Source organism: Odontesthes bonariensis, chromosome 15, assembly GCF_027942865.1.
Source record: "Odontesthes bonariensis isolate fOdoBon6 chromosome 15, fOdoBon6.hap1, whole genome shotgun sequence".
Lineage (NCBI taxonomy): Eukaryota > Metazoa > Chordata > Actinopteri > Atheriniformes > Atherinopsidae > Odontesthes > Odontesthes bonariensis.
The window spans coordinates 13,794,000-13,813,799 of record NC_134520.1 but is presented as its reverse complement, the minus strand read 5'-3'; the positions used below and the strand labels follow the sequence as shown (position 1 = coordinate 13,813,799).

General features: G+C 40.8%; 2 protein-coding genes across 5 annotated transcripts in view; both read left to right on the top strand.

Moving 5' to 3' along the window:
• The first annotated feature begins 3,905 nt into the window (after positions 1-3,905).
• Positions 3,906-8,981, top strand: gpx4a (glutathione peroxidase 4a). 3 transcript variants are annotated; one of them, XM_075485071.1, is made up of 7 exons: positions 3,906-4,068; positions 5,865-5,959; positions 6,061-6,205; positions 7,676-7,827; positions 8,049-8,073; positions 8,266-8,325; positions 8,604-8,981. In XM_075485071.1, exons 1-7 carry the CDS (start codon positions 4,003-4,005, stop codon positions 8,634-8,636), a joined length of 576 nt encoding a protein of 191 aa, XP_075341186.1. In that variant the 5' UTR covers positions 3,906-4,002; the 3' UTR covers positions 8,637-8,981. The 3 variants fall into 3 exon arrangements, with proteins under 3 accessions (XP_075341186.1, XP_075341185.1, XP_075341187.1); XM_075485070.1 differs by having other exon boundaries at positions 3,906-4,095; XM_075485072.1 differs by lacking the exon at positions 3,906-4,068 and adding an exon at positions 5,405-5,637.
• Positions 8,982-9,591: 610 nt separating this feature from the next.
• The window catches only part of pip5k1ca (phosphatidylinositol-4-phosphate 5-kinase, type I, gamma a), a 45,046-nt gene continuing 34,837 nt past the window's right edge, over positions 9,592-19,800 (top strand). For both annotated transcript variants that reach the window (XM_075485068.1, XM_075485066.1), the window contains exon 1: positions 9,592-9,909. In XM_075485068.1, the coding sequence (XP_075341183.1) occupies positions 9,777-9,909 (133 nt within the window). In that variant the 5' untranslated portion in view covers positions 9,592-9,776. The remainder of the gene's footprint in view (positions 9,910-19,800) is intronic.

The window sequence follows — 19,800 nt, the reverse complement described above, 5'->3', positions numbered from 1 at the left end:
AGTGTTTGTTCTATTTCTATTAATACATCTGGTCTACTTTCTGACTTACTATTTTGAATACTAACTAATGAAGAACTTGAATCTGAACATATAATTGACTTTAATGGTTTAACCTCTTCTATCCATTGAACTGCTAAAAGTACCGCAATCATTTCTCCAGTATATACTGATACTCCATCACTTACCCTTTTCCCCACTTTAATTTTAAATTGCGGTACAATCATACCTATCCCTATCCTATCATCTAAAGTTTTGGATGCATCAGTATATATATTTACATAATTATAATATTGATTTATATGTTCCTGTACAACATATTTATTCAAACTAAAATTATTTCTATTCTTCTTTTCTAATAATGATAAATCTACTTTTGCTTCAGGTATTATCCATGGTGGAACTGTATGTAATGGAATCGTTTGACTTATATCTATTTTATCTAAATCTTTTTCCCTACTTTTAGCATTTACTATTGTTCCATAACTTTTAATTTTTCCTTTTTCCCACCCTGTTTCTAACACTTTTACTGTTGGATTATCTTTTTTCTGACCTTGTAATTTTGACCAGTAGTTTAAGGATAATTGTTCCCTTCTCATTTTTAGAGGCATTTCACCCATTTCCACCTGTATTGCTGCTATAGGAGATGTTTTAAAGGCACCTGTACATATTCTTAAAGCCTGATATTGTATAGTATTTAACTTTTTTAGATTTGTATCTGCAACTGAATTATACACTATACTCCCATAATCCAATACTGACCTAATTAAACCTGTATAAATAGCTTTCAATGACCTTCTATCAGCCCCCCACTCAGTACCAACTAAACATCTCATTATATTCAAAACCTTCCTACATTTATCTATTATTTTCTTAATGTGTACACCCCAAGTCATTCTTTCATCCAACCATAACCCAAGAAATTTAAATTGCTTAACTCTTTCCAATTCCTGCCCATATATTTTCAACTTAATTTCTCCATCCACTCTTTTCCTTGTAAAAAACATTATTTTAGTTTTTTCCACAGAAAACCTAAATCCCCATTTATATGACCACTTTTCCACCATTGAAATTGCTTCCTGTAGCTTCTTTACAATAAATTTTAAATTCCTTCCTCTTTTCCACATTGCTCCATCATCAGCAAACAGTGAACAACCCATTCCTCCTTCTGATTCCTTAAACATATCATTTACTATCACAGAAAATAATACTGGACTTACTATGCTTCCTTGTGGTGTCCCATTTTCTATATTAAAATTTTCAGAATATTCCTTCCCTATTCTCACTTGTATTTTTCTTTCTTCTAAAAATGTTTTAATCCATTTAAACATGTTACCACTTATACCCATTCTTCTAATTTTAACTAATAACCCTTCCCTCCACATCATATCATACGCTCTTTCAATATCAAAAAATACTGCTACTACACTCTCTTTATTTACTTGAGCCTTCCTAATTTCATGCTCTAAACCTATTATTGGATCCATTGTACTCCTCCCTTTTCTAAATCCACTTTGAACCTCTGTTATAAGTCCTTTACTTTCTATATAATATATCAATCTTTCATTTATCATTCTCTCCATTATTTTACATATATTGGATGTTAACGCTATTGGTCTATAATTTTCTGGTTTTGATTCATCTTTCCCTGGCTTTCTAATTGGTATAACCACAGCTTCTTTCCAACTTTTTGGTATTTCTCCCTCCTCCCAAATTCGATTATACAATTCCAATAATATGTTTTTAGAAAATTCACTTAAATTACTTACCATTACATAACAAATCTGATCTTTCCCTGGTGCTGTTAATTTACATTTTTTAAGTGCCCTATTTAATTCCATTATTGTAAATGCCATATTCAATACATCATCCGATTCTACCATTTTTTCCAATAGCTCCTTATTTTCCAGAATTGTTTTTTCTCTCCCTTTTTTCCCGTCTACACTGATATTTTCAGAACTATGAATTTTAACAAACACTTTTGCTAACATCTCTGCCTTATCTTTATCTGTCACTGCTGCTATTTCTCCATTATTTAATACTGGATATCCAGTCACTCTTTTAATTCCTTTCATTCTTTTAATCATTGTCCATACCTTAGATATTTCTGTCTCCCTCCCTATTGAGTTACAAAAACTCCTCCAATAATCTCTTTTTACATTTTTAACAGTTCTTCTTACCATCGCCTGTAATTTTTTGTATTCATTCAAATTCTGAGGGTTATGATTTTTCTTTAATACTTTAAACGCTTTATTTCGTTTCTTAATAGCTGCAGTACATTCCATTGTCCACCATGGTACCAACTTCCTTTCCTTTTTCCCTCCTTTTATCCTTATAGTTTGATGAGCCGCTTCTACTATAGCATTACATATATTAAAATTCAAATCCTCAATACTACTATTTACATCCACTTTTCGTATTTTTAATTCACTATTATTCCTAAAAATTTTCCAATTTGCAGATCTAAAACACCATTTTTTCATCTCATTTATACAATATTTCTCTATATGCATTTTAACTTCTATCATAATAGGGTAATGATCACTTCCTATAATTGTTTCATTAAGTACTTTCCATAAACTTTTACCTGCTAAAGAATTTGACACTATTGTCAAATCAATGGCTGACTCTGTATTATTTCTAAAATTAATTCTTGTTCCACTCCCATCATTTAATACTACCAAATTTTTAACATCCATTATTTCTTCAATTACTTCCCCATTATGATCATTATAACTACCCCATAATGAGTTATGCCCATTAAAGTCCCCACACCAAATCACTTTACCCTCTAAATACTTCCCAAATTCCTCCATTACCTCTAAAGATAGTTTTTACATGGATTATAAAAATTTATTATTTTAATGTTCCCATTTATTGTCCAAATTTCAATAATAATATATTCTAATTCTTTTCCTTTAGCTACTACTCTAAATTGAACTCCATTTTTTATAAATATTATACATCCTCCTCCAGACCCTCCCTCTCTATCTCTTCTCACACTTTCATATCCTTTAATAACAAAATCTAAACTTGGTTTAAGCCAAGTTTCCTGAATACATATAATATCCAACTCTTTTTTAAATTCTTTAATAAATCCCTTAAACTCCTGTCCATTAGCAATTAAACTCCTGGCATTCCACTGCAGGATGAACATTATATTCTATCTTCCTGTCCTCCTGTCTTCCCTTCTCCCCCCAACTTTTTATTTATGTGCTCCCAAGATATGTCCTTTATCCCAAAGAATTTCTCTGCTCCTTTCACTATTATTTTGATTTTTTCTGTTTTATATTTTACTTGCTCTGTACAGTTAATTACATATGCAATGAACAACATAATCTTCTCAGCTGTCAACCCTGTATCTGTTCTTATCTGTCTTTGTTCTGCTGTTGTATTCATCTCAGCTGTCATCACTGTATCTGTTCTCATCTGTCTTTGTTCTGATGTTGTATTTATAATTGTTTCCCCTGACACCTGTCTTGGCTTCTTCATTCTCTTTGCAGCTTCTGCATAGCTTATATTTTGAGTGACTTTAACTTGTTCTATTTCCACTGCTTTTCTTCTAACTTCGCATCCTCCATAAGTCACCCTGTGTTGCCCTCCACAGTTACAGCAAATATCCTTTTCATTTTTACACTCTTCATATCCATGCTCCCCTCCACACTTTGGACATCTTTGTTTCCCCTTGCATGCTGCTGCTCGCACGTTTTCCTGACGCAGAGTGATGACGTCATGAAAGAACACACGGTGGGTGGAGTTTTGATGATAATAATACTATTACTTCAACTAATACTAGTGACAAAAAATAAACATACTATTCATAACAATAATACTAATATTAATAAAAAGAAAGTTCAAGGAGAAACATTTAAAGGAACCCCCCTCCCCCTCCCCCTCCCCCTCCTCCCCCATTATCTCCCAACACGCTGCAAGGCGGAGTCACGTGCAGCTGCGATGGATTAACAGGCCCAAATTTCTATAAATTTCGCCTCCTCTTTGACAAAAATGAGGCCGTTATATGTTATTTTGGCAATTGGGTCGGTAGCGAGCAGCGGAGCACTACTGGCGATGGTACTGTACTTTGTTTTATCCACAACGGTAACGTACACCTACAAAATACTTGGCATGTGTTACGAGTGCTGCTGAGTTTGTGACGTTATGTAAACAGTGATGTCTGCTATCTTCGAGAGTACTAACAGCATGCCTTTTTTTTTTTTTTCCTCATAAATTCCTCATATTATGAAGTCAGAGCGTCACCTCGGTGCTCCGTCTGTCGTGGCTTTGCATAACACACCCGGCATGTTGTCTCTGTCAGCTCTGTAAAGCTCCTCTGTTCGCCTGCCTTTCGGCGCATAATTGTAAACGCTGTTTGCTCGGGCTGTGCACTTAAGGTTATACAAACGTACAAAGTTACATTGCAGTTCACGGCACCGAATGTCTCTGCACCACCGCTTGGCTCTGACAGTCTGCATGAAAGGCATCAGCTGATAAGCTTATCATCTTTAAACACGGCAGGAGTCATTCTTGTCAGGAGCTTTGAAAACACGAGGTCAAGCCAGCGCGTTTTCTGTTGCTTCTCAGTTTTTTTTCAACTTGCACGTTAAACTTTCACTAAATATGTTGTAACTATGAATGGTGTTTGTTTTTTTTGTTTGTTTGTTTTCTTCTGAATTAGTACCTACTTCTAAAGATATAACGTACTGAGGAAACGTCTTGAGCAATTCTCTTCTATAGCCTATATATTCATATATCTTCATATGTTATGAGCAGACACTCAAACACACACTGGCTCATCCTTTACTTGGGTGCCTTATTTATGCTTTAGTGATTCACAGGTCAGTGTTGTGTAGCTTATAAGACAATGACATAAAAAAAAGACCCACATTCCTCTGAAAACAAATGGACAAAGTTCAAGGAAGGAAAACTTTGAGAGGACCTCAGACAGTCTGAATCAAGACTGTATCAAACCACGAATGATGAATTTCATGCAAACTTTCCACAAAACAAAATCCTTTGATTAATAATCAAATCAACATGCCTGATTAAGCTTTTTGTTGTGCAATGCTTTTGCACAAAACTTCCACTGGAGCTCATCCACTTCAGCAAACTTATTCAGCAGTTCATTAATGGCTTGATTGACTGATTCTTTTGTTTTTTTTTCCTGGGGGATTATGATTATTTGGTAGAAATAAAGAGGCTGTTTGTTGTTGTTTTTTCTTTTCGTTTTGCCAAGGTGAACATGCAAATCGGAAGTTAATCACATTACACAATGAGCTTACATGTTTGCTTGCCCTTTGCCCGGGCCACATGCAGCTCAGTTTTCCTGAGATTATGACATAGCTGTGTACTGTGGACTGCATTGCGCTTGCGTTGGTGAGCTGGATTTCTGTCAGCAGTACAGAGGGACCTATCGGAGAATCGCAGCCTACCAAGTGCTGTTAATGATCACCTTCTCCCTCTATATGAGGACACGACTGCATGCGCTCTCTCAGTGGTGAGATTCATCAAGGCAGGGTGCTGCTGAGGTCACTGTGGGGTTTACAGATCGGGTTGTTTTCTGCCTTCAGAGGGCCTAACTGAAAGGCAGTCATGCGCCTCTTGGGGTGCACAGTGCTTTTCTCTGTCCTGCTGCAGGCTATGGTAAGAAACCATGAGATTAGGACAGAAGAACTGGTTTATGTTGCAAGACCTGAACTTGAATTTGGCAAAAGTTTGCTTTTGTTCTGTTTATTTCAAATTGTGACTGTTTTTTGTTTGTTTGTTTTTAACGCTTGATGTATTGATGGTGTAATTACGTTCTGTTATGTTGTAAAGGATGAATACTGTTTTTTCTCTCCTAAAAATTTTCCCTCTTTCCTTCTCAACAGTCTACCCCAACAGAGGACTGGCAGAGAGCCACATCTATCTATGAATTCAACGCAACGGATATCGATGGCAATTTCACTTCTCTTGAGAAATACAGGTAAATTAGTTTAGGACCTGTTCTACCCAAATTTGTCACAGCATCCTGTTATTAGCCTAATAACCCTTGTCTTATTTTCTGTGTGTCTTTTGTATTTTCAGGGGGGAGGTTGTCATCATCACCAACGTTGCCTCTAGATGAGGCAAAACCTCAGTAAACTACTCTCAGTTTGCACAGATGCACGCCGAGTACGCTGAGAGAGGTTTACGCATCCTGGGCTTCCCTTCTAACCAGTTTGGGAATCAGGTACGTCACACCCGACTGTTTTGTTAAAGCTCCGCGCCACACTGAAACCCCCGTTAATGTGAAATACCAAGACGGAGGAGAGTATGCACAACATTTTGGCTAAGTGGCAGCGTGTTATCGGTGCAGTTTGTTCGTTTGCTGTTATCACGAAGCCTAATTTCATGAAACTCGGTGTAGAGGTGGGACTTGGCTAGCCTGGGCGAAAGCCGACTGTTGACTCCGTCAAACAGTCTGGAAAAACCCAAGAGGAATCCGTTTCCATGGAGGGTGGGACCTTACTCAGCAACTTAAATTCATTGGAGTTCCCTTAACCAATCAGTAATGTTTAGAAAGGACGTAGGTTATGCGCCGAGGTTCATGCTTACTCTCGCGAGGCTCTAGCTCGCGAATCACGCTTCCCACATCCGCTTTCATTATACCGGTACCATTTGATAAATCAAACTTTTCCCAAAGCCAGTTGGAAGGAGAGCTACGACATCCTTGCCACTAACAAAATTGACGAGGCATTCCTCTTGCTCTTGTTTTAATTGTGTAATGCTCTCCAGAGTTGAGACAACTTCATGGATAGCTTCTAGCGTCTCTTCTTCCGTCGCCATGTTTATTTCCGCTGCGGTTGAACTACAATTATATGGACTACAATGGACTCCGCGCGTGAGTTCTGCGTCGCCACTCGCAACTGTTTGCTGATTGGCAAAACACTGAGCGAACCGAGGTAGGGGGATTTGGCCAGACTATGTGCGGAGCCAAAATCTTTGGGCGGAAGTACGTAGGATGGCGTCGCCAGGCTAGGACTTGGCCAAAATAAGGCCTTAAATTCAGATGTGGATTCAACTCTCTTTCAAACTGGGAAATGGGGCACTGGTGTTGGTGGAAGCCATCCTCCATTGGGCTGGATTCCATCAGTGCCCCTCCAAATAAGCACATTTGATTTATGGATTATTTGACACCAGCTCTGGGGTTCATTCATAAAGAGGTCTTGCATTCATCAGTGAACATGGATTTAACCACATTGTCAGAAATGTTGACAAGTCTGTGTTCACTGAATGTAAGTTCTCACACTGGTTCTGAGTATCCTGTTTGTAACTTGTGCACTTTATGTGTTTTACATATCCCAGATCAACTTAAACCGACTACAGCTACCTTGCCAGCACTGTTTAAGGTTTAGTTTAGCCATGGAAAGAAGAAAACGGTTTGGAATATCACAATGATGGTAGAGTAGTAATGGTAATAGTTGATGCCTTGTGTCTGGTAATTAATTCCTGGCACTTTGTTCATGAAGCTCATGGAAAGACCAGATCACTTCCACATCTAAGTGAGGTTCTGCAGATACTTTAAAAGTGCTTTTCTGCTGAAGTCATTAAGATCAAAACTGGTTGTAAAGCCTGTTTTATAAATGAAGACCCGGTACTTTTAAAAGTGTTGACTAGTCTTTTTTTTTTTTTTTTTTTTTTCCTTTCTCTTGCTCTGCAGGAGCCAGGCAATGAAAATCAGATCAAGGAGTTTGCCCGGTCTTACAACGCTCGGTTCGACATGTTCAGTAAGATCGATGTGAACGGGGCCAACGCTCACCCTCTGTGGAAGTGGCTGAAGGAGCAGCCCAACGGGAAAGGCACATTTGGAAAGTAAGCGGGGAAGAAATAAATGAGTGAAATCTCAATACAGAATCTTACAACAAGAACTTTTTTGGGAAAGCTCACTGATTTTAACACTCATTCACAATATGGTTCATATGTTTATGACTGAATTAGAGTAAGGACCCCCTGAAGCAAAGCTTTTATTTGAATGGTGGTTTGATGAGATCATTTTTGTCTGACATGTTTTTTTTTTTTCTCATTTCCTGCAGTAGCATAAAGTGGAATTTCACCAAGGTAAACAGTTTTTATCACTCATGTGGATAATATTACATCAGCAGAGCTGAATATTAAGTAAAATTGATCTATTTGGAAAAAAAAAAAGTATATCCAGATGATAGATTAGTGAAGAATGGTGAGAGTTTTGTTTGTTGTTTTTGACTGTCATGTTCAGTGTCATTTAGTTTTCTTTCTTGTGTTTTTCTCCAGTTTTTGATTAACAGAGAGGGTCAGGTGGTGAAGAGATACGGACCCATGGATGATCCAAGTGTATGTACAAAATCCCCCTTTTAACCACTAATACTAAAGTGAATAGATCATAACAGACTTGTGAATATGCTATTTTCTGCTTACCTTTTCCACGTTTTAATGTCATATATTAGTTGTATACAAAATATCCAATGTTCAGTGGAATCATCTAATTACCTGATGTCATTTCCAGCTGAATATTCATAGAATGGTGCAAGTGTGTGGATAGGCCACTTTATATATATCACACTGTTTCGTTAGTCTGTGCAACTGATGCCAATTTCAATTCATCTTTTCAGGTGGTGGAGAAGGATCTTCCCAAATACCTTTAAAACACCTAAAAGATGCCTGATTCCCAATTAACTTCACATACGCCACATTACTCCATTCGCTCTGTCTTACCTTGAGTGTTCCTCCCTCCTTTCACTGACTCTCCAAGCACCAGAAGATATAGTCTGAGTCCACCCCAGACCAGTGACGGTCTGTTCATAAACCCGCGTGGCGGATAGGGCAGACCTGATGAAAATGGCGTGCAAACCTCCTGGGAGGATCACAGAACTTATATTTCTTTGGTTCTCTGGAGTCAAGGAGAAAGGATCCCTGAATGCATCAAGTGTTTTCGCAGCTCGAAAATTTGCCTTGTCCGAATAAAATTCACTGAGATTGATTTGAAATGATATTTTTGTCTCCGGTATTTATTGTTACTATAATTTTGTTCTTTTTCTTCCCCCAAGCGTAAATATTGGCAGTGCTTTGGATTAAAATATCTAGTGAGTTGTGACAGTGTTTAACATATAGCCCACAGATTATGAATTAAGTGTCTAAAGGAAAATCTATAAAAGAATCCTACAAATCTTTTGTTGACAAACTGTTTCAAACTCAACATTTCATGTATACAATTCAATTCCTACATACTGTTTAGATGTATCCAGAGAAGTATTTTTCAGTTTCAACACTTGGTGTATCTGATCAAATATATAATATCAATATGGTTGTCACGTGCAGTGCAGTGATTCGGGTTGGAAAAGAGGAAACTGGAAATATGTTTTGACTTAATCTCTGATGCCAATGTAATGTCATTTCTGCAAAATCACAGAAAACGGACACATTGTGAGTCCAAACAAAAATAAGAGACTCCATAAGTCCACTCTAACCACAAGCAATGAGCACGTTGAGCTCTTGGCTGCAGTTCCTACATCTGCCGGCAGATGGAGCCGCAGTCTCCATAATCGGCACAACACCAGGCAGCAGCACCAAGTGCAGCGCAACCGACCTGGGAGGAGTGGAGAGGAGCGGACTCTGCCGCTGTCGTGAGGACACGCCGCGCTGATGAAGGAACCGTTGCAGCCAACTGTCACACATTCGTCCGTTTGACTACCGTGACACACCAAACAGCGCGTCCCTCGTCAACCACACCGTCGCTGTGGGTCTCTCATTTGGAGGACTTGCCTGTTTTTCCTCCGGGAGGCTGAATGGAAGCAACAGCCGAGGGAGCGGTTGGGCTGTCGGAGGCCAGGGAAGGGAGCCCGCTGTCCGTCGCCGCAGCATCCGATGATGCGGACACGGTTGTTGGGGTTAGCTACGGGATGGACGCCGCAGACATGGGTAATTTGCCATTTATCAGGGTAACCATATGTGCCTTTTATGTTCATTTATTTTCCCTTCACCCATCTATACCCGTCGCGTCTCCTTTTCTCTTGCTGTGACCAGAAAGTCCCGACTCATCTTTGCTAGCAAGGAATTGGTAAGCTAGGCTAGCAGCTAACCAATGGATGTGGAGAGCAGGTGAAGTTACTGCTAGACATGCAGGACGTGTACCTGTGTAGCTTTTGGTGTACATGCTTATAAGCACAGCCCTCTGATCAACTAGAAACAATACAAATCATGGGGGGGGAATAGACGTGCATGAGGGCATTATGATAAATGATGTAGCTGATCAAATCACTAATTACATGGCTGGTTTATAGAGATAGCCAGGGGTGTAGCTCGGATCTGACCACCTCTGAATATTTTTCCTACGTGTGTCACAGCTCTTAGGATCTACTGTTACCACGTCACGCATAAAACACAAATATAACTGATTTATTATTATTATTATTATTATTTTTTATTATTATTATTTGTTCAGCACCCTGAAAATGAAACGAATAAATACAGCCACCTCTGCTTAATTTATTTGTTTTTAGACCATTTTATACTTCTGCTGTTTCATCCCCAGATATTTACTGTTGGGAACACCCCCCCCCCCAAAAATTTTTTAAAAAAAATAATATTGTTTAACAGATATGCAAACGCCATAATTTTATTTTAAGACACATGGAGAGTCCCTTTTGGGAGAGTTAGGCATGTAATTTCCAACTGTCGATTCCTGCTGTCATTTTTGGAAATCAAACCAGCGACACTGAGCAGCTGCTCACCGGTAATTGGAGAGAAAGATATGATTTGGTGACCGTAGACTTAATTGACTTGTCCGTTTCCTTTGTGCGACTGAATGAAGTCAGATGAACAACTTTGCTGAGTGTCAAATCACCATATCATAAATCAAGTGGGATGAGGTCCACTTCATTCTGTTTGTTTTATTCACAAACATTAGCAAATTATTGTTTCTTCTCCCGATGAGAGGTGGTCTCAGTTTATTTCGAGTGTTGCCTGCATGCATATAGATGATAACTATTAGCTAATGATAAGCTTATCATCTAAAAAGATTGAAAAGTTTATGTGAATATTAAATTCTAGATAAACAGAGCTTTGTTGAGGCTGTGTAAGCCGGGATCACTGATTTAAAGGAACGTTATTATTGCAGTTTGTGTTGACTCTAAGTATACGAGTGGATGTGCATATGTGCGTGTGTTTGGTTAAGTAAGACGCCCTTGGCTGTATGTTCAGCTTCAGGGTTTCACAGCCATCGTTCATGTTACATTCACTGGTTGTTCCCTTTCCCCGGTGAGGAAAGTGTTGACTTTATGAGGATCTCAGCACCTCGACACTGAACATGCTCCTGAATCAAAGGGACCAACTGGTCTGGACGAAGCTTTACTGTGTCAGAAGAGAGGAAATGGACACCAGGCACCTTAGGCTGCTCGTGTTTTTTTTTCCAAGCATGCTTGGTGGCGTGTGTCTCAATCACCTCGGGTAATATCACTTGTGTGCGCCTGCTCAGTCCGTGTTCCTTCACATGTAATGGGAAACACAGGCTTTGTGGAGATTGAGTAGAGCTCTTTCCTGCATAATATGCTCAGGTTGAGGATTTACACGAGCTGACATTTGTGGATATGAGCCGTGATTTGAATAATTTGACGTAAGCCAAGGGCACAACACATGTTTGGTGCTATTTCAGGCTGGATTAGACTGGATAGAGAAGTTTCCTGACTGTTTTAAAGCAAAGTTGTTGTGTTTTAGACTGTAGCGGTACTAAGGGCACGTGCTAATGCTCTCACGACCAATGCCCAGTGGCTGCTTGGGGGACACATTTCAAACGTGCACTGTAGATGGTGCTTCTGCTGACACACCTTGTGAGTCCAAATTAGCGAGGAAATGGACAAGAGCAGAGACACTCGGAGATGATGAAATTTCTGTGATCTGGACTCTCTCAAACTGTCACAGAGTAAAAACTTTGGGGTAGGCGACGTGGTCATTTTGCTCTCTACTTCTCCGTGGTGGAGTTTCAGTGAAACGAGGAGTCCCGCCAAACAGCATGAGCTTAATGCTGCTCCTCAAAAATAATTTTATCTACCACAATGGAAGCAAATTTACATTTATTGTAGGACTTAGTCTGTGTTTTCTGACTCTGGATCTGTGTGTCCTCTCATGATACAAATCTATTGTGGGTGAAGCTAGTTTGTCTTAGCCCTGCAACAAGGAGGGCCAGGTGTGGAGCACATTGTGACAACCGCGGAACATCTGTCAGCAAAGATTCATAAAGGAGAGAGTCTGTTAGAGGCAATTCAGCTGAATACTGTGTGGATAATCTCCACACGTCCCATTATAGGAGGGGGGGTTGTTCAAATGAATAGGAATGGATGGGAGTGTCAGCTGCAAAGGTCCAGCTTGATTCTCATTGGCTCCAAAGTGATGGTAAATCTTCCCGTAACACGTCATAGAGCTCAATGTGAGTGTTTGGTTAACGTCAGATCCTGCGTAAGTGCAATCGTGAGCTGAGCCGTGCAGCTCAGCTGCTCCAAATGTGAGAATACAAGGCTGTGTGGGTGTCACAGCTGGCTGTTAAATAGCTGTTTGAGCATTTAGTCCCTTTCAAAGCTTCTCACCCTCACGCAGTTGTAATTTGTCCCCGTAGTCTACTGCCATCATGACAGCATTAATCTCAATTATCTAACCCCCCGCAGTTGGATTGGAAACAGTCTCCTCTCCTCTCCTTGCTCCAGAGTGAGCTGGAGCTCACCTTCCTCCTCCCCAGTGAGTGCTTTCCCCCGGCTCAGTCACTCATGTCTCACTATGTGCTCCTCTCACTCGTCCTCCCCCACACTCTTGTTTTTTTCCACCGTTCTCCTCTTTTGGCATGGGCTGTCAGAATTGCTGACAGAAGCACAAAGGCTAGGTTGCCTCCTGTGGAATTTACCATCCATCTGCTTCCCTCTTATTCCTCCCTCTCACTTTCTCTCTGCCCCCCCACTCCCCCGCATCTTCAACGCTATAAGCGCCAGGATCAGTTTGCATCCCGGTGGCCTTTTCAAGAAACACATATAGGCTTTTTAGAATCTGCCAGATAGGTCATGTGATGTCATGATTTTTGACGTAAACGATGACGCGGTCGTGTTACATTTTACATGCTGCTGATTTTGCCTGCAAGTGAGGGGAGGGGAGGGGGGGGGCATAACAGCTATTTTCAGCAGACACCACAGAGAGGCAAGAGCAGCGGAGCTCTCTGCATTGTGTTTGGCCCGGGTTTTGGATTTTCTGAACGATACATGCTGGATGGATGAGTCAGGAAAATGTAATAGACGCTCTTGCTGTATTTTTCTGTTACGGTGACTTTGCAGCCACTTGGTGAGGTTCTGGCTTAGTTTCAGTCATAAATGGCTGCAGTGTCACGCTGCCCTGGCCTTCCTCGAGTAGAGATAAAGCAAAGGCCTGCTGTTTTCAATTAAAAGAGTTATGTACCCACAGCGCACACTGTTTATTATTTCATAAGCAGCACCTGGAGCATGAGCGCAGTCATAAAGAAGCACAACGCCTTCAACCATATCACAGCCACCCACATAGAATTAGTAGTAATTATTTTTAGCCAAGAAAGGAGCATGGTGGTGCATTCTCACAGTGTCAGTCTTCCTGCTTTCATCAGAGTGCTCATATCTCATCTAAACTTATGTTTAAATGAGTATTACTCTTTATAGACCAAAACATGAACTACATTTCTAAGTAAAGAATACAGCTGAGATGATTAGTTTGTTCATCAACAACCGACTTGGAACTGAGACTTTGTGGATCACGTTAAGCATGTTTACCCAGAGAGTTTGCAGTTTGCAGTGTTTAGAATCATATTTAGATTAATTCATTCCAGCTTTTTAGATATAAAGATTTGCCGTTTATCTTAGCTTTTAACTAACAGCAAGTTGAAAACTTTCAGATTTTGAACCGTTGGTCTGATGAAGCAGTCTCTCTTAAGACATCCTCTTACATTTTAGGCCACCACAAGGGGCAGTTATCAGAGCAATTCCAGAAAATCCAGATAAACTACAAATAGACCTTTATCTTCTAGATTCTCCCTGGGCTTCAGAATGAATCTGTAGCCTGTTTGCAGTGTGTGGCTTCTCAAAGCTCATAGCACAGAGGGTTGCAAAGTTGAAGAGAAAGATGCTCCAGGGTTCATGTAAGTTTAATAGGATCTGAGCAGTGAGAGAATGTATTCATTCATTAAACAGTGCAGGCCTAGTTGGCAAATTTAGCCTCCTCTCCTCCCATCTGATGAGATGGTGCATTTGCTGTGGGCTCGGAGAACAGAGATGGCTTGGCCTAGCAAGGCTACGTCGTCCAGTGTCTGTCTGTGACTGTGTGTCCTATAGCACTGATCACATCTTAGTTACAGTTTCAGGATTCCTTGGTTTCATTTGCCTCACGGGGGAAAATACACGTAACTTTTTGATCTGTGTTATCGAGGCTCTTGGTACCTACTCTAGTGACAATCATTTTAGGGATGTCCCGATCAGGTTTTTTTGCCCCCTAGTCTGAGTCCAAGTCATTTGATTTTGAGTATCTGCCGATACCGAGTCCCGATCCAATACTTCTACAGTACATTAAAAAAAATGAAGAACAGTGGAGAAACAGATCCAGGATGTCCCTGATTTTTTTTTAAAAATACCTCCACACCGCAGACATTCGCGCCCCCAGCTTAAAGCTGCTGGCGTGTTCTGCTTCGCTTTACGGCACGCAGCAAAGTGACGTCGTGCCGCATGTGTTGTTTCTGTGTGGAGTTGAGACCAGAGGTTGCGCTAGACTTTTTCGCTGTCCGTCATTTTGACTGACAGGGTCGTAAAAATCCCGTCATAATCTATTTTACCCGTCGCTTTAATTTTAAAAATTATATAAACTATAAGAACTGAAGTTTAAATGTTCTTGTTCTAAGTTTTATTTGTCTTGTGATAATAATGACATATTCAATAGCATTTAATTTGGATTAATATTCAGTCCGAACAAGTTGAACAGAGAATCCACACCGCACCATCATACATCAAGCAGATGTATAGCAGACCAAAACACTGACTGTGGCCCCAATAGCTACATATGAACAATGAAATTAAACGATTGCACTTAAAATATGAACAGTTCGCCTGCTGTGGCCTGAACGCACAGTCTCACACCTTCCTCCTGGTCCGCATGGACTTGTGTGTAATCAAATGTCTCAAGTGGGATTGCTGCAGTGGTTATTGTCATGAGGTTTTGGACAGACGATTTCTCATGGCTGTTTTGATGTTGTTCTGAATCCGCGTTCTGCTGCCACACTGGACACTGGAATTACAAGCGCCACTTCAGCCAAAGTTTGGAAAGTTTGGAACATTTCTCCAAGTGAAGTGATCAGAAGTCGGCAAGACTCTCTGAACGAGGGAAGCCAACAAGGTCATGCATCAAGAGAGACTAATTAATATGCTCACTCGCCACCAAGTGGTCAGGGGTGTGAATTTCATGACAGATGGCCTTCAGATTTTTCCGTCACCGTTTTAAAAAAACGGTCAACGACGAAAAATTTTCGGTTAACGCGACCCCTGGTTGAGACGGTCTGACGGTGTACCACCACATAACAGTAAATACTAAGTTGTTATTTTTTCCTATTTGTTTTGAAATATTATAGTTCTGATAAAAAAATTCAAATAATGACAATAAATATACATATATAGATATATATCCGATCCCTGATCGGGATGTAAAGTCCGATTCCAACCGAGTCTGAAACCACGTGATCGACCCCCGATTTCCGGTGATCGGATCGGTTCATCCCTAATTCATTTCATTTACTGAATTGGCACATCGATGAGGAAACCCCACCCAGCTCTCCGCACTGCTAACGTAGAAAAGTTGTGGTAGCAAGGACTCTTGTTTTTGCTAACACTGTAAAGGAATGATTGTGCGAAAATGAGGACGGATATTGGCGGTGTGTTTTAATATCTTCTGCATTTACTAATTTGCCCATTTGCCCTGCAAAGTCAAAGCAATATTATGGTTACGTAATAATAAGTTATAACTATAACTAAGCTGTTCAATGACACTGTGTTTCACTATCGATCCTTTTAGTCATCATGAAATTGGATTAGATGTGAAAGGTTTTTCATTGTATCTGCCTCAAAATGCAGGTACTTTTTTATTTTTACATATCTTGGAAATGATTTGAAAATGGTTATGACTCGCCCTGCGCTCTTGAGACAAATGCAAATTTCCATATCGCACCCAATAAAAAGCTTGCTCAAAATTTAAGATTTCCAACAGAGCTGATGCAGAACGGTCCTGCTGGTAAATCAGAACAGACCGTCTTGTCTTCCAGCTCTATGTCTCAGATATGACATTTTTCTGCAGTCAGAATGTAATGTGATCTGCTCCAGAATGACATCAATACGTGATTATTGCTCCAATTCTGGTCGATTCTTCTGGTCAGAGTCAGCAGCTGTGGGCTGTGTTATCGGCTGCGGTACGTTGCACAAAAGACCAAGGCTGCCCCTGTCACTTTGTCTTTGAGCATTCATGTCCACCGCCGGGAGCTGTGGAAAGCATTTTTCTTTGAAAGCACACATGCTGTGGTAGAGGCAGCTTTCTGTAGATGGCAAACGACTGGATTTTACTTTGCTGGGTAACCAACATATACCTGATGCTGCAACAGCAGGGCTGTTATATCTCCACTCAGGGTTTTCATTTAGATGGCAGCCAGCACAAGTGATTTGTGTGACTTAAAGATGTGCTGAAATCTCGTGAAAGGCGTTTATGTGGATTTTTCTGTCCAGGTGTAAGGCCAGCGGTGGCCTGCATTGTTGTGTAACTATGTTCCGTGCCAGCTCGAACAGATTACCTTCTACTGAGTCACTGCACTTAGATAAGGTGCATCTCTCAGCAATAACACTGAGCGAGGCTGATCAGTACCATGTGTACCTCTCTTATCGGTTCCCTTACTCCCCGTTACTCTCCTCTCCTCGGCCCATAAAATGGCCTCTTTTCTCTTGGCTGCCGGCTTTCAGTGTATTTTTTTAGGATCAGCAAGGATCACCAAGCTCCGTTCTGATCTTAGACCTCGGTTATGGAAAACATTACGCATGAAAGGGTTTGAGCCTTTGTGTGCATGTGTGTGTCATTTTGCCCTGGAGGGCTGAGCTGCCTTTATCCAATCCAGTGGTGTTAATGCATCAAAGCTACCCTCACTAGTAAGTGTATGAAAGCAGATTTTAAGGATATGAATTACCGGTACCAAGCTTTTTATTTGTATTTGCACTGACTGTTGTAGTCTACGTATTGACTTACGTTATGGACCGGCCTCACATTCCCACAAACACTCAGGTATATCCTTAGCTCACGGTCAGGACACGCTGTCGTATTGACTTTTGGTGGCGTACAGGCGCCTGTGTGTTCCTGTGACGTGATTACACCTGCTGCTCCCACTCGACTCGTACTCGCTGCTTTATTCCTTTTTAATAAAGGACAGCTCTCAGCATCTCCTCTCCTTGAATTTCCACTTCAAAGTCCACTGATCTTTCAGGCCTCTCCACCTGTCCCATTAGTCCAATCCACGGTGTTAAATTAACACGTGTCCATCGCACACTCTTCAGAACAAAGGGTGAGAGTTCAGCCTGAGTCATTAGGCGCATTCCCACTGTAGGAACCTTTTGCAATTCCTATAACCTTTTCAGGAATAGAGCCGTTTTTTCAAGCATTCGGACATACAGGATCTAGGGACCGCGGCCCTCAGTTCCTATAACCATTTTAGCTTCTTCTCAGAGGCTGGGTCTTTTCTGGGTTCCATAGGAACACATATGACGTAGGTGTTTGGTGGTTAGTAGCTATGCCCCTTGTCAACTTTCTGTTTCTTGTGGCCCCGCCATTTTTTAAAAACTACTGTTGTAAATGCGTTCTTAGAACTTCTCTGTCCGAATGCGGCTGTTAGCTGCTGTCACTAACTGTCATTTCAGCCGCTTCTTGCTCAGTTTGAATGTCAGATTTGTGTGGGCATTTGTGCAGAGTATTAGCAGGTGTGGTGTTTGACTTGTTAGTCTTTTGTTTTATTTAAATGGAATTATTCTTTTGTCGATATGTCAACAGTAGAGAAGTGTGTAGGTAATGGTTTCAGAAAAAAAAGACTTGCTCTTATAATTATTTTCCCTAATGCAGCAGCAAGATAAACTCTGCCAACAACAGGCAGAAGGTCTCGTCCACCTGTCTTTGCATTTGTGCCATCTTATCCTGATAATCCAGACAATTTGGAGAGAATGGGATTGGGATTAGAGATAATAAAGTAGTAGGGAAAAAGGAAAACAAATGGGTGTCTCCACTCAATCGTCCCCTCGTGCTGTTGTCAGAGATAACGTTGTGGTCCCATAGCTTTGCTCACTGGGCGAAATGCCGCCATAAGAGCTGCCTGTATTTTGCTGGAGAGACTCGTGGCTTTCTGCTTTCTGTTGGTTAGGTCAGGCCCCATTTGATGCATTAATAAAATGATGTTTTGTTATAGCTTGAAAACATTAACCTCCAATCAATAGCACCATTACTTAAGCCCTGCCAAGATAAGCAATCATCTCAGAGACGGCCTCTCACTCTGCTCATGTTTAGGGAGTTCCAGTATCGATCCCGACTGTGTCAGCCGATGCTGTTGGTAAGAAACAAATGTTGTGTACAATGAGAAGAGGATTTTTCTTCATACGAATTATTTAAATGAGAAACGCAGACCAGGTTAGAATGCTTGCAGTTTAAAAATGGAGAATGTAAATTGAAAAACAGAGCGATGAATGATCATTAATTCTGTTTATTTCAACGTGATTTGAGTAAAACGGTCATGATACAAGAGAAAAAAGAGGCATGTTTTTCTCATTTTCCCAGTTTAAAAAATCCAACTAGACAAGTTTTAACTGCCTGCCTGCCCATATTTTTAGCTCAGCCGTCGCTGCGCCTTTTGGGAGGAGGCTCCTTAAATAGACAGGAGCTAAAATAAAGCGTTTTCAGACAGAAGGTGACAAGAGGTGATGCAGCAATGTGAGAAAAGGAATGTGCTCTTTGAACATTCAAGTATGAAAGCCTCTTCTGGTTGTCCCCAGTTATGAAATTATGGATCCGTAAATTGGCATAATATAGGCACCATATATTTAGTTGTCTTCCGCTGAGTTGGAGCTTCATTATATGCATGGTTAGCTAACCTGCATGCTGTATAATCATGTAACGGAGACGCTCTCTGCCTCCCCCTCCCTGTAGAAGCAGCCTCCACTGTCACCTGGTGTGCTGAGAACCTGACAAACAGATCAGTTGTGAGATTGGGAGGTTGTGTATCTGAGAAGCTGGTTAGCAGCGCATGAGCAGCACAGGGGGATTGTTCCTTCTCAGTTTTTCTTTAGTCTGGACATCTCAGACTTTCAGTACAAGTCAGAGTTCTGTTATTCTGGAAATACTCTGATGACTCTGCAGTTGCTGAGTACAGGGAAACAAGATAAAGGAGATTGCTGTGGATTTTAGGAGGACTGGGAATAAGGGAAAAGCACTATTTCCATCCTGGGAGAGAAGTTGAACGACTACAGATATGTGGATGTTCACCTGGACACCGGACTGAACTGGAAATGCAACACTGAGGCTGACAGAGCACACTGTACATGTTGAGGAAGCTTAAGTCCTTCAGTGTTTGCAGTAAGATGTTGCATATCTTCAGAAAGTTTGTAGTGCAGAGTGCAGTTTGCTCTCTAGCCATCTGTTGGGTCAGCAGCATCAGAGCCAGCGACTCTGATAGTTCCTGATAAGGAAGAATCGCTCTGTGCTGCGGACTTATCTGGACCCGCTGAAACTTATAATGCAAAGGAGAATTCT